At 41.0% G+C, this 27,467-nt stretch overlaps 1 protein-coding gene across 1 annotated transcript in view; it reads right to left on the bottom strand.

Moving 5' to 3' along the window:
* Nucleotides 1-27,467, bottom strand: part of LOC119792566 (calsyntenin-2-like) — a 366,929-nt gene that overhangs the window by 18,033 nt on the left and 321,429 nt on the right. Inside the window, exons 11-14 of the mRNA XM_038299271.1 lie at nucleotides 26,231-26,379; nucleotides 16,650-16,861; nucleotides 3,419-3,589; nucleotides 3,191-3,336 (exon numbers count right to left, since the gene is read on the bottom strand). Coding sequence (XP_038155199.1) covers nucleotides 3,191-3,336; nucleotides 3,419-3,589; nucleotides 16,650-16,861; nucleotides 26,231-26,379 — 678 coding nt within the window. The remainder of the gene's footprint in view (nucleotides 1-3,190; nucleotides 3,337-3,418; nucleotides 3,590-16,649; nucleotides 16,862-26,230; nucleotides 26,380-27,467) is intronic.

Below are 27,467 nucleotides of genomic sequence, written 5' to 3'. Positions count from 1 at the left end.
TCTATCGCAGGGCAACAGAGAGACAAACAACCCTTCACAGACCTAAGGAGAATTTAGAAAATTAACCCTACAGTCATGTTTTAGGACTGTGGGAGGAAGCTTGAGTACCCGGAGAGAACCCACACGTGCACATGGATAACATGGAAACTCCATGCAGACAGAGCCAGCGCTGGGAATTGAACCCGGATCCATCTTGCCGCAAGGCAGCAGAGCTACCCACTGTTAAACTGAGCAGCCTAGATAGCTGCCCTTAGGACTGAATCTGGACGCCACTGATTTAGAGATTTTATGACCTTCCACACTGTGAGAAACACAGAGCAGATATTATTTGTAGGCTAACATTTTTATTAAAGTGTTAGTTTTGGATGAGTTCTCAAAGCAGAGTTATAGTGTCTGCCTGGTAATAGATTCAACCATCCATCCATTCATCCATTTTCCTTCATGCTTATCCCAAGTGGGATCGCTAGGGTTGCGAGCAGTGTTGGGAAAGTTCTCTTTCTACATGAACTAGTTCAAAGTTCAGTTCACACATTTTAAAATGAACTAGTTCATAGTTCTTTTTTTTCATATATTGCTCAATTACACCATAGCCTACTGTAGAACCACAGACAGCAATTATTTTATCAGTTGTAACACTGAAACTGTGCGTCAGATTTCATCTTCATATCCAGTTTTGAATCCTTATCCAACCAGGGTTTACATTAGCATTGAGGGGACAGCATTTCCCCATTGTTGCTTTAAGGCTTTGTTGCTGTCCATCACTTCACACTAGTAGCAGCTGCAGCTTTCACCCCTACAGTATATTCTCAAAAACATCAAGAAAAATGTGCTGCTTGAATGGTCTTTTTTATGAGGAATTATTAAAAGAAAAACAGGAAAGTAGTCTTTAAGGTGCAAATGTTTTTTTAATTTTAATAATTTTTTCTATTTGAAATTCCATTTCAATACATACTAAAAAGGAATCCTGGAATCCTGGAAAATTATACCAGGCAGGTTTAACAAACAAGTTACATGAATAGTAAAACCCTCAAGAACATTTTACTAACACAAACTGAGGGACCAGGCTGAGGTAGGAATTTAAGGTTACTGAAGTGCGGATTTTTTTACTGAAAGCCGGCGGGCAAAGTTTGCAGAGAAATGTAAGATTGTTGCCATCATCCTCACGACCACCTGGTCATAAACCTGTTTTAAGTGATCATGCTGCTGCTTTGTCGCCTCCACGGTCGCCTCCATGCTGCTGCGGCTTCCACGCTGCATTTTGTTTGGATGACGCACGCGGCTGTAGGCTACGACGCTGGTAGCTGGTGTTGCCAGATTGGGTGTTTTTCCCGCTACATATTAAGGCCTGTTTACGGTGTGATTTAGCCGGGGTTTCGCCTGGAGGGCTCTATAGAAATCTGGCAACATATTGAACGGAGTTGAACTGAGAGAGCGTGCCGTTCACAGACACCAGAATGAACGAGTTCACAATAACGTTCATCAGGCAGTAATGCAGTACGTTCAGTTCACGTTCGCCCAAAATATGAACGAGTTCATGAACTTTCGTTCAATGAACGCGTTCAGGCACAACACTGTGGGTGCCTATCTCCTGCTGTCTACGGGCGAGAGGCGGGGTCCACCCTGGACAGGTCGACAGTCCATCGCAACCTTAAACCTCTATTCCAATTTGCATATTTTGAGAACTTGGAAACTGGAACAGACAGACGGTCCATACCAAAGGGGTGGACCCGTCCATCCATCCATTTTCTTACACGCTTGTCCCGAGTGGGGTCGCGAGGGGTGCTGGTGCCTATCTCCAGCAGTCAATGGGCGAGAGGCGGGGTATGGACTGGACTGGACAGGTCGCCAGTCCATCGCAGGGCAACACAGAGACAAACAGGACAAACAACCATTCAGGCACACACTCACACCTACGGACAATTTAGAGAAGCCAATCAACCAAACAGTCATGTTTTTGGACTGTGGGAGGAAGCCGGAGTACCCGGAGAGAACCCACACATGCTCAGGGAGAACATGCAAACTCCATGCAGAAAGACCCAGCGCTGGGAATTAAATCCAGAACCTTCTTGCTGCAAGAAGACTGACCCGTCTGTCCGTTCCAATTTGCAAGTTTTCTAACCAAAACCAGGCTTTGTTGGGCTGCTGTATAAATCCTGGAACTTAACGCTATTTCTGACTTTTTTAATTGAAAAAGCTTCCTAGATGGAAGAGAAACGTCTTTAAATTCGGAAACAAAGTCCAGTGGATGGTTTTAAAATGTTCCTTTTTTGGAATGACTATGATCTCCATAGTGCAGACTGGTACATTTATCACTGTTATTAAGAATGAATGTTACCAGGAGTTCATCATTTCCCTTTTGCGTTACCAACGCTGAATAGCTTTTATAATCCTTTTAAATAGGAGATAACTGAACGTTCTGCTGCATTTGCCACCATATTATTCTGCACTGCACTGAACTTTTTCATATAAATCCTTTTTTGCATCATTATTTGAAACGTTTTCTACTGCATTGTTACATTCTGATCGCTGCTGCACTTTATATTGCAATGTTATAAAATGCCAACTGCAATCTCCTTGCACTGCCGTAAGCTGTATGCAACGAAAATTCATTCTGTATACACTCTGCACAAGTTTGTCTGAGTCTAAGTCTTTTTATTTCCTGGTGAAAAGAGTAAAGAACTTTCTAGTTTTCCGGTTTTTCATCAGCTGACAAACAGCAGTAATACCTCAGATTTGTTTTGCAGTGAAAGTCCTGTTCATGTTCTATTTGCTTCTGGTGTAATTGCCATTATTGTGCCTATTAGGCTGCAGTGAAACATTCATACTTGCCCTCTTGGCTTTCGCCTGGGAGATTCAGAAGACGGAGGGAATGAAGCCGAGCCTCCAATAAAATCCCCCAAACAGCTGCTGAAACGCCGTTCTAAGTAGCTCCATTTCTGAGGTTATTTTCATTTGGGCCTGAGGCAAGCATTTTGCCTTATTTATGTTAAATTAGATCCAAGCTAGATGGGCGTCCCTATTTACCCCAAATACGCTGCCTTTATTGGCTCAGATTTCGACAAATAAATGATTTAAGGTCGAAATGACCCAGAGAGGCACAATAATGGCGGGTAGAAAGCATGTGAAAAATAAAAACATAAAGAAGCTACAGAGAAATCTGATAATATTGAAAAGGAGCTGGATGGCTGACCTCGATGGTGAACTCATTGCTGGTGTAGCGTCCGTTGAGCTCTGAGCAGGTCAGGCGAAACCTCCTCTCCGTTAGCTTTCCAGGCTGCAGGTGGTAGTAATGCACCTGTCTGATCACCTGCTCGTAGTTCATCATGGAGTCCACGCCTGAGGACAAGGGGAGGGGGGGGTGTTACTCTTCTATACATCCAGCAGATGTGCTGCTTTGGTGTTACTGTTGGTTGCCTACCATATATGGACATGCCAGATGTGGAGTTGGTGGCGTCGAGATGCTTTCCCAGAAGCGCACTTAGCTGCAGCTGAAGAGATTCTTGCTTTGGGTTTAGCTCCGCCCCCAACACAAGAATGTCACAGTAGTCCAAGTTGTGAATGATTTCCTCCAGGACACCAGGTTGATTAGCTGCACGAACAAAGACACCAGAGATGGCAAAAGTACTCACTTTCCGTACTTGAGTAAAAGTACAGATACTTGTGTTAAAAAATACTCTGGTAAAAGTGGAAGTACTGATTAAACTTCTTTACTCAAGTAAAAGTAACAAAGTACAGGCTTGTAAATTTACTTAAAGTATAAAAGTAAAAGTAGAAACCACTTTTTTCATGCCGTTGCCTACATTTTAAATGGATGTCTGCCAATAGGACTAGATCTCCGTTGTGTTCATTTTCAATCATCTCGTCGTCCATGCTACTATGCTAACACCACTGCCACCAAGCTGCAATGATTTGCCGCCAATGAATACCGCCGAATCTGTCGATTCATCTTGTAGTGGTGCGTCAAATGCAACGTAGATTCCCATCCAATTAGATTGAATTTGGTATTGATGACGTGAAAAATAATAACGGTAACTCCATTGAAATGATTCAAAACTAAAGTAACGAGTCAATTTTTTAAAATGTAAGGAGTAGAAAGTACAGATATTTGTGTAAAAATGTAAGGAGTAGAAGTAAAAAGTCACCATAAAAATAAGTAGTAAAGTAAAGATATCAGAAAAATCTACTTGAGTACAGTAACGAAGTATTTGTACTTCGTAACTTCCCATCTCTGAGAAACCAGCATCACTATGAAACACAGATTTATGACTGAGAAGCTAGGGGGCCATCAGGAATTTGGTGCCCCATGAAACACATTGACATTGGGCCCTCAACTCTGCTGCTTATTTACAAATTTTCTTGATAATTTGTTTCTTTCGCTACCACTATGTGACATTTAAATTCGTAGAGAAGCGGCTGTTCCAACCGTTGCATTTCCGAATTCTCCCGAGTGGTGCACGACTTTATACGAGTGAATAAAGTTAATGTGATTGGTCGTTTATCAAGGGGGCGGGATTGTTGTGGTGGAAGGTTCACAAGCAAGTTTGATTGTGGCTGGTTTGTTGGAAGCATCTCGCTAACAAGTTAGCAACTTAGTGCTAGCAGGTTCCCAAAGGGAAATTCCATTGGGACCAAGTAGCACTAAATTGGTGACTTAGAAACAACACTGTCAAGGAACGCTAAATATATATATATATATATATATATATATATATGCTTTTTGTGTCTCTGCTTCTGTCTCCTTGAACCCCAGTGGGCCTCAGCAGATGGCCGCTCACACTGAGCCTGGTTCTGCTGGAGGTTTCTTCCTGTTAAAAGGGAGTTTTTCCTCTCCACTGTCGCTACAAGCATGCTTAGTGTGAGGGATTGCTGAAGAGTCAATGAGTCGATGCAATCGACTGGTTTTCCGTAGATAGAAAACTTTGAATCAATTTGACTGGATGATCTGGTTGAACTGTAAAGTGCCTTGAGATGACATGTGTTGTGAATTTGGCGCTATATAAATAAACTGAATTGAATTGAATAGATATACAGGTGCTGGTCATAAAATTAGAATATCATGAAAAAGTAGATTGATTTCAGTAATTCCATTTAAAAAGTGAAACTTGTATATTATATTCATACATTACATACAAACTCCTATATTTCAGATGTTTATTTTGTTTAATTTTGATGATTACAAATGACAACAAATGAAAATCTCAAATTCATCATATCAGAAAATTAGAATATTACTGAAGACCAATAAAAACAAAGGATTTATAGAAATGTTGGCCAACTGAAAAGTATGAACATGAAAAGTATGAGCATGTACAGCACTCAGTATTTAGTTGGGCCTCCTTTGGCCTGTATTACTGCAGCAATGCGGCGTGGCATGGAGTCGATCAGTCTGTGGCACTGCTCAGGTGTTATGATAGCCCAGGTTGCTCTAATAGTGGCTTTTAGCTCTTCTGAATTGTTGGGTCTGGTGTATTGCATCTTCTTCTTCACAATACCCCATAGATTTTCTATGGGGTTAAGGTCAGGAGAGTTTGCTGGCCAATTAAGAACAGGGATACCATGGTCCTTCAACCAGGTACTGGTAGCTTTGGCACTGTGTGCAGGTGCCAAGTCCTGTTGGAAAATGAAATCTGCATCTCCAAAAAGTTGGTCAGCTGCAGGAAGCATGAAGTGCTCTAAAACTTCCTGGTATGTGGCTGCGTTGACCCTGGACCTCAGAAAACACAATGGACCAACACCAGCAGATGACATGGCACCCCAAACCATCACTGACTGTGGAAACTTTACACTGGACTTCAAGCAACGTGGATGAAGTGCCTCTCTTCTTTTCCTCCAGACTCTGGGACCTTGATTTCCAAAGGAAATGCAAAATTTACTTTCATCAGAGAACATGACTTTGGACCACTCACCAGCAGTCCAGTCCTGTTTCTCTTTAGCCCAGGCAAGACGCTTCTGACGCTGTCTGTGGTTCAAGAGTGGCTTGACACAAGGAATGCGACAGCAGAAACCCATGTCTTTCATACGTCTGTGTGTGGTGGTTCTTGAAGCACTCACTCCAGCTGCAGTCCACTCTTTGTGAATCTCCCCCACATTTTTGAATGGGTTTTGTTTCACAATCCTCTCCAGGGTGCGGTTATCTCTCTTGCTTGTACACTTTTTTCGACCACATCTTTTCCTTCCCTTCGCCTCTCTATTAATGTGCTTGGACACTGAGCTCTGTGAACAGCCAGCCTCTTTAGCGATGACCTTTTGTGTCTTGCCCTCCTTGTGCAAGGTGTCGATGGTCGTCTTTTGGACAACTGTCAAGTCAGCAGTCTTCCCCATGATTGTGTAGCCTATAGAACTAGACTGAAAGACCATTTAAAGGCTTTTGCAGGTGGTTTGAGTTAATTAGCTGATTAGAGTGTGGCACCAGGGGCCATCAATTTTGAACCTTTTCACAATATTCTAATTTTCTGATATGATGAATTTGAGATTTTCATTTGTTGTCATTTGTAATCATCAAAATTAAACAAAATAAACATCTGAAATATATGAGTTTGTATGTAATGTATGAATATAATATACAAGTTTCACTTTTTAAATGGAATTACTGAAATCAATCTACTTTTTCATGATATTCTAATTTTATGACCAGCACCTGTAGTTTATATATATATATATATAGTGATTTTGTCCACCTAGCTGTATTTTTGATGTAGTTACCAAAGCGACAAACGGCTGCATTTATTTTGTCAGGGAAAACTAATCCTGAGTCAGTTAAAAGTCAGGGAATTCTGAAATGATGTCAGACTGTGGAAACCCTGAATAAAATAACTATGTATAATGATTCTCTAGAAAAGTCACATTATATTAATAGTATTATCTCGTATAAACATACCGTGACTCTAAAATAAAAGTTATTCATTGGTGACATTGACTTCTGTCTGTGATTTATCTTAAGTTTTTAACCTGTCAAGTTTTTTTTTTTTAGATTTTTAACATTACAATTTATATTTTTCCAAGCACACAACAGTTTAAAGCAAAGTTTAGTTTGAAAAGAATGTGCAGGAAGGATGTCAGCACGGTAATGCATGTTAAGCATGTTAACACGGTAATGTAGGCTTGAGTTCATTATCTGACGCATGCAGATACACACCAGGAACCTGGAAACTTAAAAAATACTGAATTACAAAAAAACATTAAAAAAAACAAACATGTTTCATTGATATATATACAAAAATGAATATTAGGAACTATATTTATCATTATATTGGGCAAGTAAAAATTGTTTCTGGGCAAATGAAATGTGGAGGTCACTTGCCCAAAGGGCAAGTGGTAAAAATCCTAAACATCAATCCCTGTATATATATATATATATATATATATATATATATATATATATATATATATATATATATATATATATATATATATATATATATATATATATATATATATATATATATATATTTATTTATATATATAGTCTGCTTTTATACATTTATGTATGTTTTTTATAATGAATCTTAATTCAAAGTTCCAAACATTCTTTATTTAGAAATTTAATAAATGTATTTCTTTTTTTATAAATCCCAAAATGAATTGATAGAAAATTTGACTGCTTCAGTTTTTTTAAACTGCAGCTCTACATTAGGCCTTTAATGTCTTTATTGTTTTTTCTCACTAATGGAGCAAAACGTTACCAACGCAGCAAATAAATTAGAACTTGTCAGTTTTCTAGTTTATAACGATACAAAGTCTTTAGGAAGCCTTAATATAAGCAGGTGAAAAAGCAAAGGAAAACGACAGCATTCCTAGACACCAATTACCAGTAACTGTCTGAGCAAAGCAAGCGGCATCGTGATCCCAACTTCCTCCCATCGCAGCTCTGACTGGTTTCTGGAGAGGCACTGAGAGCTTCACTTCTCACCGCTACCCAGACTGCAGGTTCCCAAGGGACGGAGCCGAGAACGGCCATTTAACGGCGCCCCAGTGGGCCCAGACCCAAATGTGATGTTCATGTTTGGAGGTGGGGGGGTTGGCAGACTCAGTGAGGGGCAGAAAAAAACAACAAAGAAATGAAAAGAGCAAACAAAAAGCATGGAAAGTTTTCTATAGGAGGAAAATTAGGTTTATATTCATGAAGACAAGAGAGAAGCAGGAATTGGATGTTTAAGAGTCGATGTCACAATTTCTCCAATGTGAGATCAATAAAGTTCTATGTTTTGTTTAAACCACCTTCTGTTCGAGTGAATCAGCAGAAACGAGGTAAAATAAAGCTCTGCAATTATCTCTCTTTGATTTGACTTGCTAATATTAGTTACTAGCAGGTGAAATTTAGAGAGGGCGACCTTTATGATTTATATTTTAAACCTTTAAAAAACGTTTCTGAAACAAAGCAGTGCCAACATTTCATTTAACCTTGTTCCTAAAAACTAAAAAAAAAAAAAATTTTTACAGAAACAACATACAACTTGTTTGTTTTATCATCATAGAGAAAGGATCCTATTTCCAAATATGTCTTTTGGAAATAGATAAAATCGAGATAAACTGAGGAAATGTAAGCCAGAATTTCATGTGTGATACATCATTTGAAAGCTAACACCTTCTCATTACTGAAAATATTATGAAAAAAACTGCCTAAACTGCATCAGTTCAAACGGGACTCAAATGTCAACCACAAATACAGAAAATTTCTGACCTATAACAGTTCCAGAGCTGTGGGGCTTTGAACTTTATCGTCACCAGTGTCTCCAAAACTCTCCAAATGTGCCAGATTGTGCCCAAGTGTGCCATTTCACCCATAGAATAACACTAACGCATTTTGATGGCCAGAAAACATATATGAAGCAAGTATTTTTATTTGCTATATATTAGGGGTGGAACGGTTCACAAAGTCCACGGTTTCGTAGTCACGGTTTTCGGTTCGGTATATGTTGATTGTTAGCCTGACATGTTGGTCGTGTTGCTGTTAGCATAAACAAAACGTGTTGCACAATGCTTGCACACTGTTGCACTTTTATCCACAACTTTCTTTCCGCCGTCATCGTAGGTCACTCTAAATGCAAAGTGGTCCCATACAGCAGACCTATAAAGTGCTGCTGGCGCGTCTTCCAACTCCTGTTCTTTCCCACTCGCCATACCCACACAATTCTCCACAACAATTAATTTTTTTCTGCTACACCCGGCTAAGCTGCTTCGCTTCTTCCTCTTCTTGTTTACTACTGGTGGTTGGCTTTGGTCGCAGTACCGCCACCTTCTGCTCTGGAGTGTACACGCTTCGCCTATGAGAAAAAGGAGCCGCGTTCGTCGTTGGATCGTCAACTTGAAGAGGGAGGATTTGCCATCGAACTTCTGGCCAGAGAAAAAACCCGTAATATGTAGCCAACATTTGGAAGAAGAATGTTTTCAAGATGACTTGGATAATAGCGCGTTGTGACAAACACCAGATACAGCAATGGGACTTGATCAACAGCCGATACCGCACCGTGAGGTCACTAACCAGTAGGTGGCAGTAGTGTTCTTTGACAAACATGGATGCCTCCAGTAAAGCACATTCACATGAAAATTACTCTGAATTAAAAACACTGATCATTTATTGAACAGTGTATTAATTTCATATTTAAAGTACTGAAGTTTGAATTCTGAATATAAACGGACTTTTCCTTTAAGCCTCTGATGACCAAGTTTTGAAAATTAACAGAACAATCTTTCATACAACAAGAACTAAAAGTCAGACTCCCTAACAAAGCTTTTAAATGAAGGATTCTCCTCCCTGTTGGTGGAAATCTGTCTTGGGTAAATATTTCAGCAGGTGTTTTTCATATTCATGGTGTGTTCGCTCATTCATGAAGCCCCACGGCACCTTTTCACATCACCTGTCTCACCAAACAAACCTTCAGAGAAAGCCAAACATTTCGCGGCACCTCCTGAGACGTGGATGAGCAGACGCTTCTTTCATGAGCTGCATCTGTACAATCTGTCAATTCAAGGAATCAAAAAGTTGTCTGCCTGTCGCAACGGAAAAACCTCTACAGTTTGCTCGAACAATGCAATCAGGAGAATCCATCATGGTTAGTTCAACTCAAGCCAGTTCAGTTTGTAATGTCTGCTTTTCAATTTGCTTTACAGAATGTCACTGAGTTCAATGAACTTTTTAGTTCATACATGTCTATAAAGAGGATGAAATTATATATTTGAAGCTTTTCATAAAAAAAAAATGCATTAAGTTTGCATTGATATTTAGCCCTTGTGCAAATCTTTGAGTGGTGCATCTACAAGTTTTACTAGTGATGGCTTCAAGTGGCGGCATGAAGCGTTTTAACACACTGGCAAACTACACTCACCGGCCACTTTATTAGGTACCCCATGCTAGTAACGGGTTGGACCCCCTTTTGCCTTCAGAACTGCCTCAATTCTTGGTAGCATAGATTCAACAAGGTGCTGGAAGCATTCCTCAGGGAGTTTGGTCCATATTGACATGATGGCATCACACAGTTGCCGCAGATTTGTCGGCTGCACATCCATGATGCGAATCTCCCGTTCCACCACATCCCAAAGATGCTCTATTGGATTGAGATCTGGTGACTGTGGAGGCCATTTGAGTACAGTGAACTCATTGTCATGTTCAAGAAACCAGTCTGAGATGATTCCAGCTTTATGACATGGCGCATTATCCTGCTGAAAGTAGCCATCAGAAGTTGGGTACATTGTGGTCATAAAGGGATGGACATGGTCAGCAACAATACTCAGGTAGGCTGTGGCGTTGCAACGATGCTCAATTGGTACCAAGGGGCCCAAAGAGTGCCAAGAAAATATTCCCCACACCATGACACCACCACCACCAGCCTGAACCGTTGATACAAGGCAGGATGGATCCATGCTTTCATGTTGTAGACGCCAAATTCTGCCCCTACCATCCGAATGTCGCAGCAGAAATCGAGACTCATCAGACCAGGTAACGTTTTTCCAATCTTCTATTGTCCAACTTCGATGAGCTTGTGCAAATTGTAGCCTCAGTTTCCTGTTCTTAGCTGAAAGGAGTGGCACCCGGTGTGGTCTTCTGCTGCTGTAGCCCATCTGCCTCAAAGTTCCACGTACTGTGCGTTCAGAGATGCTCTTCTGCCCACCTTGGTTGTAACGGGTGGTTATTTGAGTCACTGTTGCCCTTCTATCAGCTCCAACCAGTCTGGCCATTCTCCTCTGACCTCTGGCATCAACAAGGCATTTCCGCCCACAGAACTGCCGCTCACTGGATGTTTTTTCTTTTTCGGACCATTCTCTGTAAACCCTAGAGATGGTTGTGCGTGAAAATCCCAGTAGATCAGCAGTTTCTGAAATACTCAGACCAGCCCTTCTGGCACCAACAATCATGCCACGTTCAAAGTCACTCAAATCACCTTTCTTCCCCATACTGATGCTCGCTTTGAACTGCAGGAGATTGTCTTGACCATGTCTACATGCCTAAATGCACTGAGTTGCCGCCATGTGATTGGCTGCTTAGAAATTAAGTGTTAACGAGCGGCCGGTGGCCGGTGAGTGTATATTGATATTGTGTCACTGAATACTGACACTGATACTGGACATTTAGAAACACTACAGGCATACTATGACAGACTAAACTGACACTAATTTGATGACCTATGTCAGGGATAACATTAAAAATCAGCGGGTCAGAGTAAAGAAAATCATCAACAAGTAAACATCCGGAGACATTTTTAATTTTAATCTGTTACTTTAAACAGAATTTAACACTGAAATAAAATGAGGTGTTTATGCATCCATGTTATACATTTAACTTTTAAATAAAAATATATTGAAAAATAAAATAAAAATAGGGGGGATACAGGTGGCGCAGTGGTTAGTGCACACGACCCATGTACAGAGGCCTTAGTCCTCAATGCAGCCGACCCGGGTCCGGGTTTGAATCCGACCTGTGGTCCTTTGCCGCATGTCTCTCATTCCTCCTTTCCTGTCAGCCTACTGTCAAAAAAATTAGCCACTAGTGCCGTAAAATCTAATAAAAAAAAAAAATCACATTTTAAAATCTGAATTGTTTTTGAAGTAGAGAACAAAAATCGTTCAATTTGGTATATAGACAATTTCCTGATTCACATATTTTATCAAACACCTGAAATGACCATTTGTTATTTTCTTTCTTTTTTCTGTCTTAATGTTGGCAGTGGGCTTTAGGCTGCCCTGCAAGGCTTTAAACCTGGGTTTAACCGGAGACTAAGCCATTCTCAAGCACATATCAAGGAGCTCATTTTGAGCCTGGATCCAGATTTATTGTTGATTCTGTTCATGGTGGAGAATCCTGCTTCACAGCAGCAGGTTGAGCCAAACATCCTCTAAATGTGCAGGGTCATCTTTGAGCACGCCATTTCACTTTTCTTTCACCAGTTCACCGCAGTTCTTCCAGCAGTCCACACTTTCTCTGCTCTCTTTTTCTCATGGTCTTCTCCTTCTTTCCCATCGCCCGGCTTGCCACAGGTTTGCCTGCTGTGTCTAAAACTAGCAGCAGCAGCAACCCAGACTGACAGCTCATTGGCTCATTTGGATCACGTAGCCTGGAGCCGGACGCTCCCCAGGGCTTTACCGTATTAACAGGAGAAGCAGTGCAAGTGAAATTAGACACTGTCGTCAGACAACATGCGGTAATTTATAGATTTTTTAAATCAGGTCTGGATCCGGACTGCGGTCCACTAATCCGTGACCTCTGCAGCAGGCCAACACAGGTTTTTTTTTTTTTTTTTATAAAAATAATTATATGTGTCAAACAAATGTGACCCCAAATTCCTTTTTTTTTTATAACCTTAATAACCAACCTTCATGTGGAAGTCTGTGATGTGCTTAGCTTTATAAATGAGGCCCCCGGACACTATAACTTTAACCATTGCCCGTAGCTCAGTTAGTTTGAAAACAATAGACCTTACACTGCAAAAAATCAAAATCTAGATAAGTCATTTTTTCTTAAAATAAGTGCATTTGTTCTTGAATTGAGGAGGTAAAACAAACATTTTGCCAATGGAACAAGACAATTTACACTTAATATAAGAAAACACAATTTCATTGTCTTATTTCAAGTGCATATTATCTAATTATCTTATTTTAGGAGTAAAATTACTCATTCCATTGGCAAACTATCTCATTTACCAACTCAAATTAAGGGTGAATACACTTAATTTAAGAAATTTTTACTTATTTCTAGATCGTTTTTGCAGTGTATAAGTGAATGTGTGTTTTTTTTGTAGCTTTGATGAAATACACTATATTGCCAAAAGTATTTGCTCACCCATCCAAATTATTGGAATCAGGTGTTCCAATCACTTCCATGGCCACAGGTGTATAAATTCAAGCACCTAGGCATGCAGACTGTTTTTACAAACATTTGTGAAAGAATGGGTCGCTCTCAGGAGCTCAGTGAATTCCAGCGTGGAACTGTGATAGGATGCCACCTGTGCAACAAATCCAGTCGTGAAATTTCCTCGCTCCTAAATATTCCACAGTCAACTGTCAGCTGTATTATAAGAAAATGGAAGTGTTTGGGAACGACAGCAACTCAGCCACGAAGTGGTAGGCCACGTAAACTGACGGAGCGGGGTCAGCGGATGCTGACGCGCATAGTGCGAAGAGGTCGCCAACTTTCTGCAGAGTCAATCACTACAGACCTCCAAACTTCATGTGGCCTTCAGATTAGCTCAAGAACAGTGCGCAGAGAGCTTCATGGAATGGGTTTCCATGGTCGAGCAGCTGCATCCAAGCCATACATCACCAAGTGCAATGCAAAGCGTCGGATGCGGTGGTGTAAAGCACGCCGCCACTGGACTCTAGAGCAGTGGAGACGCGTTCTCTGGAGTGACGAATCGCGCTTCTCCATCTGGCAATCTGATGGACGGGTCTGGGTTTGGCGGTTGCCAGGAGAACGGTACTTGTCTGACTGCATTGTGCCAAGTGTAAAGTTTGGTGGAGGGGGGATTATGGTGTGAGGTTGTTTTTCAGGAGCTGGGCTTGGCCCCTTAGTTCCAGTGAAAGGAACTCTGAATGCTTCAGCATACCAAGACATTTTGGACAATTCCATGCTCCCAACTTTGTGGGAACAGTTTGGAGCTGGCCCCTTCCTCTTCCAACATGACTGTGCACCAGTGCACAAAGCAAGGTCCATAAAGACATGGATGACAGAGTCTGGTGTGGATGAACTTGACTGGCCTGCACAGAGTCCTGACCTCAACCCGATAGAACACCTTTGGGATGAATTAGAGCGGAGACTGAGAGCCAGGCCTTCTCGTCCAACATCAGTGTGCGACCTCACAAATGCGCTTCTGGAAGAATGGTCAAAAATTCCCATAAACACACTCCTAAACCTTGTGGACAGCCTTCCCAGAAGAGTTGAAGCTGTTCTAGCTGCAAAGGGTGGACCGACGTCATATTGAACCCTATGGATTAGGAACGGGATGTCACTTAAGCTCATATGTGAGTCAAGGCAGGTGAGCAAATACTTTTGGCAATATAGTGTAAGTACATAAAAGCCTATTTTTTTATTTTTATTTTTATAAAAAATGTGAAAAAAAGAAAATAATGCTTTAAAAGGCTCTTAATTTGTACCTTGAAACGCTTCTTTTTATAAGCACACCCACAGTAGGAGAAACTGCCTTGAAAGTCCCACTATAATAGCTCTAAGAGACACAAAAGTTTAAACTTACATAAAATGCAGAGAAAGTGACCTCCAGATACGAACTTGAGAGAATCAGAAACTAAAAAGATGCTCCTCTGTGTCTGCACCGATAAACAACTCTTCCCGCTGGAAGCAGCAGCGATTCATTCACCTGCAGCACAGTCCAGCCTGTTTGGTCTGCAGGTATCAGTCCCTCCAATTCAGCGACTGCAGATCTCCTAATGCTGGATGAGGCCTGTATACCTGCCTGAGGACCGTTTCCGTTACTCCGCCATGACCGATTGTAAACGAGTGCGACAGTTAAATACCAGCAGCTCCAGTTCGGTGCAACAATCAGAGACACACAAAAAAAGGAGGACCGCCTCGGCGTGCAGCCCTGCCGCTGGCAGTCAATTAGGGACAGATAAGCCAAAGCGGGAGGGAAGTTTTATCCTTCTATTGTATGTAATGTGTGAAGGAAAGTGGCATTGCTTTCAGGGAGTTAAATGAAGTCTTTCTGAAAGCGAAATGGAAACTGCAGCTGGGAAGCAGAGATTAGCAGCGAACCGAAGAATAGAAAAGATGGACGACGGGGAAAGGGCAGTTTATTGGAATTACAGTTAAGTATCATTGCAGGTAGATTTTGTTTTCTTTTAAGACCTTAATGACTTAAGATGAACCATGTTTCTGCAGCTTTTTGTCATGTTTGGACTGTTTATGATCGGTTTGTCTTCTACCTAATCTTTCAAGTCATTTCCCTCCGTTTCTCACAAATACCCTTTAATGTCTCCTTCATGCCTCATTTAAATAATTCTGAAGTCACCATCTTTAATGCTCTATACTACATAACTTCTGTCTTTTCTCGTAAAATTCTGCTTTGCCATTAGAGGTCAATTTTTCTTTGTTCCTTTGGTGCTTCGCTGCTCTCTAAGCTTCTTTTTATCTCAAGTATCCTCTTTGTGGTGCTTTCTACCAACCACAGCTCTGTATTATGCCAAATCCCGCAGTCAAAGGAAAGGACAGGATTTATTCCATGTTGGGATTTTAACTGGACATCATTTTCTTTGACTGATTGAAGGGATCCACAACTAGCTGAACCTGATGGCCTAAAAATTTGTATTTCATTGTCTTATATTCATTATTAAAGTCGTAGGGAAGCGACCATTCTAACCGTTACATTTCCAAATTCTCCCGAGTGGTGCCCGACTTTACACGAGTGAATAAGGTGAATGTGATTGGTCGTTGATCAAGATTATTGTGGCGGAAGGTTCGCAACCAAGTTTGGTTGTGGCCGGTTTGTGGGAAGCATCTTGCTAACCAGTTAGCATCTTAGTGCTACTTGGTCCCAATGGGAAATTCCATTGGGACCAAGTAGCACTAAATTGGTGACTTAGAAACGACGCTGTCAAGGAACGCTATGGACAGCGGAAACATGCAAGAGGAGGAGAGTTTAGTGTCGGAGGTCGTGGATGAGTCTCCTCCGTCATCCATTTTTTATTTAGAGGAGGAAAGCGGGGACCAAGATGTTGTGGAAGAGGACGCCAGGGCGGCAGAAGCTTGGTTTGGTGTAGAAGCCTTCCAGCCGTACATGTTTGAGCCCTTGCCTCGCAACGCTGCCAGTTCTGTTAGCTCTACGCCTGCTGAAGACACAGACGTCCATCCCCGTGAACACTGGGACGCAACTCAATGGGAGAGGAAAGGATTCTGATTTCAACCGTTGCGTATATTAGCTGCGACACATGAATCAAGATGCTATGACCGAAAAAACTTGATTGACAGATGACCGTTGATATATGATTGGCTGAATTTAGGTGTTCAGGCTGACGTAGAACTAACTGACAGGATTTTTTCTTTTTAAATAGAAATTTTCTAACTTTTTGGACAGTATGGTCAGCATAAGAGAACATTTATATACATGTTTAAGCCAGAATGATTTTACATTTAAATATAATTTCCCTACGACTTTAAGAACTTCATCAGTTATTTCCCAGCCAGCTCATGTGTGGGACGGTCCTACCTGTGTGATGGGGGGCGGCGTCTGCCCTGGTGACCGTGCTGACGATGTGGAGGTCCTGGAACAGAGAAACCCCCCCCGCCGTTCTGAAGTCTGAGGCCGACTGGCTGAGTCTCTCCACCCCGGTGATGGTGATCCTGGGCTCACTGGGCTGCAGCACCATCACCACGGCCTCGATGCTGGGGATGGTGATGCACGTGTCTTCACCGAAACACCTGGGCCATGGAGAGGGGGGGGTGAACAGGTGAGGAAAAGAAAACAACAGGCCGGTTATAATGACTCCATAATATTTATATTTTGAGGGGAAAAAAATAAATAAAACACAGTTCACCCACAGTAGGGTTAAGGTTACTAAAACCCTTCAGTGGATTATTTCCCATCTACAAACTGTTTTCATCGGTTAAAGTTTTTACAAAACTGAACTGAAAAACTGAAAATCCAACAAAGGCAGAAAATTAAGAGATCAAAGCAAACACTCCTGGCATCAAGCGTGGAGTCATAGATCCCAGAGACCACCCAGGTACACCTGAAAAAATCTAAATCTAGATAAGTCCTTTTTTTCTTAAAATAGCTGCATTTGTTCCTGGATTGAGGAGGTAAGAGAAACATTTTACCAATGGAACAAGACAATTTACATTTAAAATAAGAAAACACAATTGCATTGTCTTATTTTAAGTGCATTTTATACATTATTTTATAATACTAATTCATTTGGGAAATCATCTCATTTACCTACTCAAAATAAGCGTAAATACACATAATTTGAGAAATTTTTACTTATTTCTAGATCGTTTTTCCAGTGCAGGTACTTTCTTCCTCTTATTTGAGTAAATTCTTGGATGACTACTTTGTACGTTTATTTAGTTAAAACAAAATTAAGTAGCGCTTCTCTTAATTTATTTTTGGCTACTTTAAAGGAATAGTACACCCAAAACATGATTAGCCTTCATTTTCTACTCACCCCCATGCTGAACAACACTCTGGAGTACTTTTTTGATATCTCAAATGCATCTGGAGATCTGGGAGGCTTCTTGCTGTCTGCTGACATTCAAATAATGGAGGTCTATGGCGCCCGAGGCAGCAAGGTCCATAAAAGTCCACAAAAAACGTGTCAATATTCCTCCATACTGGTCGTCCAATGTATTCCAAGTGTCCTGAGTGGGTAGCATCCAGAATTTACTCGAAACGAAGTCATTTAGAATGTTTTTAGAGCATAAACAGTAGTGTATAGGATTTCCTGAAAGCGCGTTCACGACGCTACGGAAACCGCGGCAGACCAAACCAGACGAAAGTGCGCATTCAGCGTCTGCTCTGCCGATAATGCAAGCGTAGAAGAAGAAATGTGCTGTTTACCTGTGCAAAGAAAGAAACAACGAAAGAAAAATGTCTGAGGACTTCAGTGTTGAGGAAGAGCATGAGTTCTTTGCCGAGCTGAATGCGCACTTTCATCTGGTTTGGTCTGCCGCGGTTTCCGTAGACTCGTGAACGCGCTTTAAGGAAATCCTATACACTACTGTTTATGCTCTAAAAACATTCTAAGTGACTTTGTTTCGAGTAAATTTTCGGGCGCCATAGACCTCCATTATTTGAATGTCAGCAGACAGCAAGAAGCCTCCCAGATCTCCAGATGCATTTGAGATATCAAAAAAGTACTCCAGAGTGTTGTTCAGCATGGGGGTGAGTAGAAAATGAAGGCTAATCATGTTTTGGGTGTACTATTCCTTTAACCACCTCTGACTTTAGACATTTCTGCATTGTTATTTTTTTGTTTGTTTGTTTTTTGCTACAACAGATCAAACATTCTCCAAAAGCTACGAATCTGTGTTAGTGTGTCAATATTATTTTTATTAGGGGTATAAATAAGCCTCTGATCAAACCTCTGATAGTTTACAAAAGAAAATAAATAAAAACAAACATCCCCGACTGACTGCAGCTCTTCAGGGTGTCTGACATGCTGGTTCTAGAGCAGCAGACTCAGACCTGCAGCATCGTTCCTGTTTTCAACGCCGCCTCCTGAACACAGCTTTCATCAACAACGTTTAATAGGAGGAAACATATCCGCTGCTCAGGATTAGCAGTGATCATTACACGAGGCCTCACACACACATTCACACATGTATGTGATGCAAAGCTTGACTGCTGCACCGGCTGAAGACCGCAGGTGTCACATCTTTCAAATGAAAAAAACAGGAGCTATTAAAATGAGAATGGGAGCGGCAGGGATTGATCCTGGAGCCGGTGATGTTGCTACGGCGGGGCGTAAACACTGGGAGCTCAACAAACACGCCGGATTTTTGTGTTTTTACATTTCACCAAAGGCCTTTCAAACACACCAACATGAGGCGGTGGGAGGGACATCAGAGCTTTCTTCTGCCCACAGCAACAGGAAGGATAAAATGTCTTCTCTCCTGGAATCGGAAACCTTGGATGAACAGTTTATGCTGCAAGGCATTATCTGCCTTTTCTTACCACCTACATTCTGATGTAAACTAATGCTGCTATACAAAAATCCATGCCATACATCCCCGTATGTTTCCTCATCTCATCTTTTGATTTTTTTAATGTTTGGATATAAGAAGTTGAAGAAAAAAAAGGAAAAACATCAAAGCTTCTTTTTTTATTTGATCACTCAGAATTTAGACACTCGGATTAAAGAAAAAATGAAATAAATTGAACCCTCAGGCTAAAATTCTTCATGTAAAATGTCCCAATTTTCAGATTTCTGAAAGTGGTTTTAACACAGCCAAGCAGTGGAGAGAATAACGCCACGTCTGACAGTCTGACATGGATCTCACCTGCACCTCAAGGAATGACAAGACGCTGCAGGGCAGCGAAAAGTCAAGTTTCAGTTTTATGCCCTGATCAGCTGTTCAAAAGAAACCAAAAAAAATAACAGGCTGGTAAAAGCTTTATAAGAAGCAGCGACAGGGGGGGCACCAGAAATTTGGGGCCCCATGAAAGACGAAGGTCATTAAAAATCATTATAAGTCAATAAATTAGTATTTATTGACTTAATTAGCATGAAAACTCATTAAATGTGATTATCGAGGAAACACACAGCCAGGCAGACGAGCTCCCAGCCAGCTCCCATGTCAGAGGATGAAGAGAGCACATCCAGTTAGTCACATTCAGAGAAACAGGACTACACTGGAAAACAGGCCGATCTCCATCATCTAGAAACAAAGGTGTTGATGGCAGCAGCACAGCTGATATTTCTCTCCAGGATGGAGTCACAGCCAAACAGGAACAGACCAGATGAAGCTACTATGAGAAAAAGCAGAGAGAGCAGAACGTTAGAGATTGAACTAACAGATTCTGCAGAGTGGGAGAATAGAGATAGAATGAAGCAGAATGATGAAAAAGGGGTCCCTATGTCCTCCAGAAGTCTAAGCCTATAGCAGCAGAACTATAGAGATAGATCAGGATAACCTGAGCCACTCTAACTAGAAGCTTTATCAAAAAGGAAAGTTTTAAGCCTAGCCTTAAAAGTAGACAGGGTGTCTGCCTCAAGGACTAAAACTGGTAGTTGGTTCCACAGGAGAGGAGCCTGAGAACTAAAAGATCTGCCTCCCATTCTACTTTTAGAAATTCTAGGAACCACTAGTAAACCTGCAGATTGAGAGCGAAGTGCTCTGTTAGGAACATAAGGAACAATCAGATCAGAACAATTTAAAATGTTTCATTAAAAAAACAAACAAAAAAATACTTTCATAAAAACAATTTTGTCATATATATCATATTGAGATATATTTACGCAGAACTGCTTCCGGTTAATCTTAAAGCAGTATGTTCGGAAAAGCTTGAGGTGGAGAAAAAGCTAGAGATGGGAAAATGTGTAAATTGCAACAGAAGTGGCTGGAAGGGCTTCCCAATGTCCTGCCTGCCCGGGGCAGCAGAGGTGGGAGCGGAAGCTTCAGCATCCAGTCTCCCCTTCCCCCTCTGGGGGCCGCCCGATCAACCCTAGTCTGGGACCCAGCACGCCAACTGAAGGTACCTCTGGTGACGTGCGCCCGCCCCTGCTCCAAAGCGCGCCGTCGGGGCCTCCCGCCTCCAGGAGGGTCTCAGGAGACGGCGCTGGACGACACCTTGGGTGACTGGACGATACATTACATTATCATTACCCTCCATTCCAACAAAGGAGTTGATTCCACCAATCAGGGGCTCGTTTACAGGCAGTGAGTGAGTCTTGCTGCTGGTGTAGCTTTTTAGGCATGTAAGAAATGTTCGTAGCTAACTGCTAATGTTGCTAATGCTACGACCAACTACACGTACATTTACAAAAGTAAAATTCTTTAGGGAAACATTTTAAGAAAAATAAATGTAACCCGCAATTAGTCAATCAATCAAGACTTTTATTTTTGCGGGCCCACTTCCTGTTTTGCCCAAACTCCTCAACTTATTTAAAGCCCCGCCTCCAGCCAGGTTAAACTACATCACCTGTTCCACTGTGATTGTGGCTGGCTGTTGGCATCCTGCTGAACCTTTCACCCGGGAAATAATCCAAATCTCTGAAACTACTGATTTGCTCTCTTGGTGAGTTTGTTCGTAGCATAGCAGTATCGGATTGGTATGCGATTGCTGCTTGATTGCTCATTGAAGCATTGTTTTGTTAGATGAGTTGCTGTTGTGCCTGGGCTGTCACAGCTGATCGCTGTTGGGTGCGCCCCACTCCCTGCTTTAAGGTAACTAAACTGCTGGTATGGTGGCAATTTGTGAAACGAAATGTATTAAAATAGGATCATGTAGCTACATTTACATTTAAATTGATATTGCACAGTTTATTTAATTTCTTTTCCTCACACTGCTTGAGTATTTGAGTTAATTTATTCTATTTGATATTTTGAAAGTTAACTTTGATTTCAACTTTTCAAGTTTAACCTTAATTGACTAGTTTGAAATGATTATTCTTTTTGTGTATTTAAATTATGGTTAATTTAACCTGATTGAAATGTTTAATTATTAGATATTTGATAGTTGTAATTACTTTGTTTGTTGCATTTGTGTTGTTTGTTAAAACACTTAATGGGTTTTCTGGCCTTTTAGGTTGGTTTTCTTTTTATATATGATGCATCAGATCCTGAACAACTGATGGCGAGCTAAAAAAGTACAAGACCCCTAAGACTCTTTAATTGGTTTATTTGTAATTGTTTTGTTTGTTTATTGTTTTTTTTTCATCATTCTGCTTCATTCTCTCTCTGTTCTCCTATTCTGCAGAATCTGTTAGTTCAATCTCTAACCTTCTGCTCTCTCTGCTTTTCCTCAGAGTAGCTTTGCCTCGTCTGTTCCTGTTTGGCTGTGACGTCATCCTGGAAAGAAACATCAGCTGTGCTGCTTCTATCAACACCCTTGTTTATAGATGTTGGAGATCGGCCTGTTTTCCAGTGTGGTCCTGTTTCTCTGACCGTGACTGAGTGGATGTGCTTTCTTCGTCCTCTGGCATGGGAGCTGCCTTGGAGCTCGTCTGCCTGGCTGTGTGTTTCCTGGACGGGGCCGCCTTTTACAGCTGCTTTTTGTATCTCTGCTTCTGTCTCCTTGAACCCCAGTCGGCCTCGGCAGATGGCCGCTCACACTGAGCCTGGTTCTGCTGGAGGTTTCTTCCTGTTAAAAGGGAGTTTTTCCTCTCCACTGTCGCTACAAGCATGCTTAGTGTGGGGGATTGTATTTGAGTCAATGAGTCAATGCAATCAACTGGTTTTCCTTAGATAGAAAACTTTGTATCAATTTGATCTGGTTGAACTGTAAAGTGCCTTGAGATGACATGTGTTGTGAATTTGGCGCTATATAAATAAACTGAATTGAATTGAATTTTTTCTGCCCCTTATTTTTTCCCTGTTTACAAGGAAAAACAATCAGTGACGTGCGGTCAGGGGAGGCAGGTGAGGCAGTGCCTCACCAGCCATCATGGAAAGAAAGAAAATATATAATCATAAAGTAATTTAAATTGTTATATTCATCCGGTGGTTTGTACTAAAAAATATTCATTTTTCATGTAGCTTCACCAATTTCGATTTTTATTTGTTCAAAATCGCTGAATTTTCTTATTTTCCCATTCAAATGCTTGGAAGCGATGCCGGTGAGGCAGCAGCGAGCTCTGCCTCACCTTGGATTGCGCAACCCCTGGCTCTGCGCTGGCTGCAAAGCGGAGAGAGCATGTTGCTGTACGGCGTCAATAAAATAGTTTAAACAAATGTAATATGTGAACTTATTTCTAATAATTTGGCTTATGTATATAATGTACAGAGCTTTTTGTCACCAACTGTGTTTGTGTAACGTGTTTCGTGTAATGAGCGATTATAAACGGCAGAGAACAAGTTCGAGGTGAGGCAGGCAGTTCTCTTGCCTCATGGCAGGGGGTGCTCAAGAGACTGAAAACATAAGGCAGGAACAGGACGGATCAAGGAAGGCTTTCTTCCCTGGCAGTGATCTCCATTGAGACAGAGAGACTTTTAAAACTGAAGGAAGATAAGGAGGACTTCTATTCATTTATAAGTAAAGGTAAGACAGTAATAACATTTATTTTGTTTTGTTTTTTAAGGAAATGTGTGTTTTGTGAGCTACAGTTTGTATGTGTAAGGATGCAGAAGTGAAACATAACCTGTAAACTGCTGTCAACTATGCATCTATTTGCAAATCTGATTCTGATGACGTCAGTGCCTCACCAGCTATGAACCTCACCGCACGTCACTGAAAACAATAATACACTTGCACGAAACACCAACTAAAACAGTTTGCTTGAGTTTTCATTCACACCTCAGGCTCCTTAACGAACTGTTTTCTGATATCGCAGTTAGCTGCCTAGCCCCATAACTGTTACATAAAGGGGATAAAAATGGGTTCAAATTAGCCTGGTTGATTTTTTTTGTCCTTAAAGTGATTAAACATGAATTTAGCTGCAGTTTTAAAAGGATTTTTTTTAAAGTAAAGTACAAGTTATGACTTCTTATCTACAATTATGGAATATCAGCAAGAAACCTGTTCAATTTGCAAAAAATATTTAGCATCTCTGTTTACTTCTAAACGAAAAAAAACAACAACAATTCTGACCAGAAAGGCTTTTACTGGAGGTGCTAAAAATCTTGTGGCGTGAAGCCAATTTTCAAATTTTTATTTGTTTACACGTGTGAAGAGCCATTGCAACTCTGTCAAGAAGCTGCAAAAAAAAAAAAAACTCCATTTGAAGAAAATTTAGCAATGATGCAAGCTTATTTATGTTATGCAATGCCCTCAGCTTCAATAGGTTTATGGCCGGCCACCTGTGCAGCACACACACGCGCTAGCCGACGTTCTTCAGCCCATTTTCATGCCGAGCACCTGACAGGAAGGAGGAGAGAAGGAAACCCATGGCTGTGCTGCAGGGGTCTACATATATTTAAAACAATCATGAATTTTAATAGTAACCCGCTGAGGGAGACTGTATTACAAGCCACTTGCTCATTCTCTCCCTCCCTCACACATGCAGATTCACTTTCTGTTTTTTTTTCTTTTTTGGCATATTTCTTTACCCAAGTCTCCCAGCTAAACCCATCCGGAATTATTAATACATGACACGGGAATGTTAAAACTAGCCCCCGGTGGCAGCGGAGTCGTCTCAGTGTGTTAACAAGAAGTGACAGCCGAAGAAACGGCAGCGAGGGGACAGGACTGGGAGAGAGAGAGAGAGAGAGAGAGAGACGTGTGGAAATCGATGTGTGTAAAGGGAATTGTATTAGTCAGGCCGAGTTGTCTTCTGTGTTGCAGTTACACCTAACAGAAGTGTTGAGGTGGAATAACATTTCCGAGGAGAGCCGCAGGGAAACAATACCAGCCAACTTAACTGAATGCAGACGAAACAGAAGTTATAGAGTCTTTGAAAAATAAGCTGATTAGCCAGTCACTTCATCTGTATGGGATTAAAGTGATTTCAGATAATAAATCATTTCCTTATTTCATCTGCAGAATATTGCAAATATTCTCCTGTCCAGGGGTGATGCTGAGAAACTAGTCCATGCATTTATTACTTCAAGGCTGGACTATTGTAATTCTTTACTATCAGGAAGTCCACAAACTGTAGTTAAAAGCCTTCAGCTGATCCAAAATGCTGCAGCCAGAGTTCTAATGAAAAAGAGAGATCATATCTCTCCTATCCTGGCTTCTCTTCATTGGCTTCCTGTTAAATCCAGAATAGAATTTAAAATCCTCCTTCACTGCAAAAGCAATCTTAAAATGAGTAAAAAATGTCTTAAATTGAGTGTATTTACCCTTAATTTGAGAAGGTAAATAAGATGATTTGCCAATAGAATGAGTATTTTTACTCTTAAAATAAGATAATTAGATAATATGCACTCGAAATGAGACAATATAATTTTTTTATCCTATTTTAAATATACATTTTCTTGTTCCATTGGCAAAGTGTCTCACTTACCTCCTTAATTCAAGAAAAAATACACTTATTTTAAGAAATAAATACTTATTGAGATTGACTTTTTTTGCAGTGTTCTCACATAAAAAGCCTTAAATGGCCACGCTCCATCTGATATCAGAGATCTGATTGTTCCTGATGTTCCTAACAGAGCACTTCGCTCTCAATCGGCAGGTTTACTAGTGGTTCCTAGAATTTCTAAAAGTAGAATGGGAGGCAGATCTTTTAGTTATCAGGCTCCTCTACTGTGGAACCAACTACCAGTTTTAGTCCGTGAGGCAGACACCCTGTCTACTTTTAAGGCTAGGCTTAAAACTTTCCTTTTTGATAAAGCTTATAGTTAGGGTGGCTCAGGTTATCCTGAGCTATCTCTATAGTTCTGCTGCTATAGGCTTAGACTGCTGGAGGACATAGGGACCCCTTTTTCATCATTCTGCTTCATTCTATCTCTATTCTCCCACTCTGCAGAATCTGTTAGTTCAATCTCTAACGTTCTGCTCTCTCTGCTTTTTCTCATAGTAGCTTCATCTGGTCTGTTCCTGTTTGGCTGTGACTCCATCCTGGAGAGAAATATCAGCTGTGCTGCTGCCATCAACACCTTTGTTTCTAGATGTTGGAGCTTGGCCTGTTTTCCAGTGTAGTCCTGTTTCTCTGACTGTGACTAACTGGATGTGCTCTCTTCATCCTCTGACATGGGAGCTGGCTCGGAGCTCCTCTGCCTGGCTGTGTGTTTCCTGGACGGGGCCGCCTGTGGAGCTGGTTGACAGTTGCCTTTTGTATCTATGCTTCTTTTTCTATGCCTGCTTCTGTCTCCTTGAACCCCAGTGGGCCTCAGCAGATGGCCGCTCACACTGAGCCTGGTTCTGCTGGAGGTTTCTTCCTGTTCAAAGGGAGTTTTTCCTCTCCACTGTCGCTACAAGCATGCTTAGTGTGAGGGATTGCTGAAGAGTCAATGAGTCGATGCAATCAGCTGGTTTTCCTTAGATAGAAAACTTTGAATCAATCTGACTGGATGATCTGGTGAACTGGAAAGTGACCTGAGATGACATGATGTGAATTGGAGCTATAGAAATAAACTGAATAGAATTGAATTAAAGCTTACAGGGAGGCAGAGGAAGTTGAATGGGAGTTGAAATAATGAAGGAGGGAAAACAAATAACTTAGTGCAGGTTGGTGGCGCACTTACTGGACAGAGGTGGAGATCTGCAGGTGGCGGATGCCGGGTGTGGGGAACTGGCGAGAGTTTATGTAGGAAACCTTCCTCACAGCTGTGTTCATGTTCTCCAGATCCTCTCCCTCCATCACCAGGATGGACTGAGCTGGGTTGAAGTGGAACTAGGACATAAAAGAAAAGAGAAAACAGTCCGTTTTAAATGAACTTATTCTGCATTAAACGACTTTGAAGTCACTGTGGGACCCTGAAATGATTCTTAATTGGATTTTCCAGAAGTTTCTGTGAAGTCTGCAAACTAACTGGGATCAATTCAAACTCCGTTTCAGGAAGCGGTCAATAAAACGGTATTATTCTACATTTTGACCAGCTGGGGGCAGCACAGAGAACAGTGAGCAGCAGAATAAACGATCCTTGCGGAAAACAGTCTTGGGGAACATGTTTACGGTCAATTACAAACCCACTCAGAGTGGGGCAGCAGCATTAATCACTCAGAGTGGTATCTGTGGCCACTCGCTACAGGAGAGGCCAATAATCACCCTCCTCTAAACTCTGCAGCGGCTCCTGTGGGAAATCTCTGACTATTTAGCTGCTAAGTGCTGCACTTTGTTCATCAAATAGCTTTTGTCTGTCAGTTATCTGATTGCAGCGCCGTCACTGTTCTCATGCTTTTCTTCTCTTCAGGAACAACAACTTTTTGAAAAAAAAAATTGAAAACGAGGCTGGAATTATTTAGCAGCATCAAAGTGTTTTTTACACTGCAAAAACGATCTAGAAATAAGTCAAAATATCTTAAATTAAGTATATTTCCCCTTAATTTGAATAGGTAAATAAGACGATTTGCCAATAGAATTGGGATTTTTACAGTTAAAATAAGGTAATCAGATAATATACACTTGATATAAGACAATTAAATTGTATTTTTCTTCTTTTGAATGTAAATTGTGGTGTTCCATTGGCAAAGTGTCTCACTTACCTCCTCAATTCAAGAAAGAATGCACTTATTTTAGGAAAAAAATGACTTATCTAGATTTCCATTTTTTCCAGTGTACTGGTAAATTATCTGCACCTTAGAGTTCTGTAAGTCTAAAAACCCTAAAAAAAAAAAATAGCCTTTTAAAGCAGTGTGTGAGAGGAATACAACTTGTCTATGTCAAAAAATAAATAAATAAACTAAATTTGGAAAAAAAAAGCAACAACTTTGACAAAAAAGCTGAAAAAAAAAAATCAAATTTATCCTTAAAACCTTTTT

Source organism: Cyprinodon tularosa, unplaced genomic scaffold, assembly GCF_016077235.1.
Source record: "Cyprinodon tularosa strain WSP-4 unplaced genomic scaffold, ASM1607723v1 ctg421, whole genome shotgun sequence".
Lineage (NCBI taxonomy): Eukaryota > Metazoa > Chordata > Actinopteri > Cyprinodontiformes > Cyprinodontidae > Cyprinodon > Cyprinodon tularosa.
Note: the sequence above shows the minus strand (reverse complement) of the source record. Positions and strands in the feature narration are given on the sequence as shown.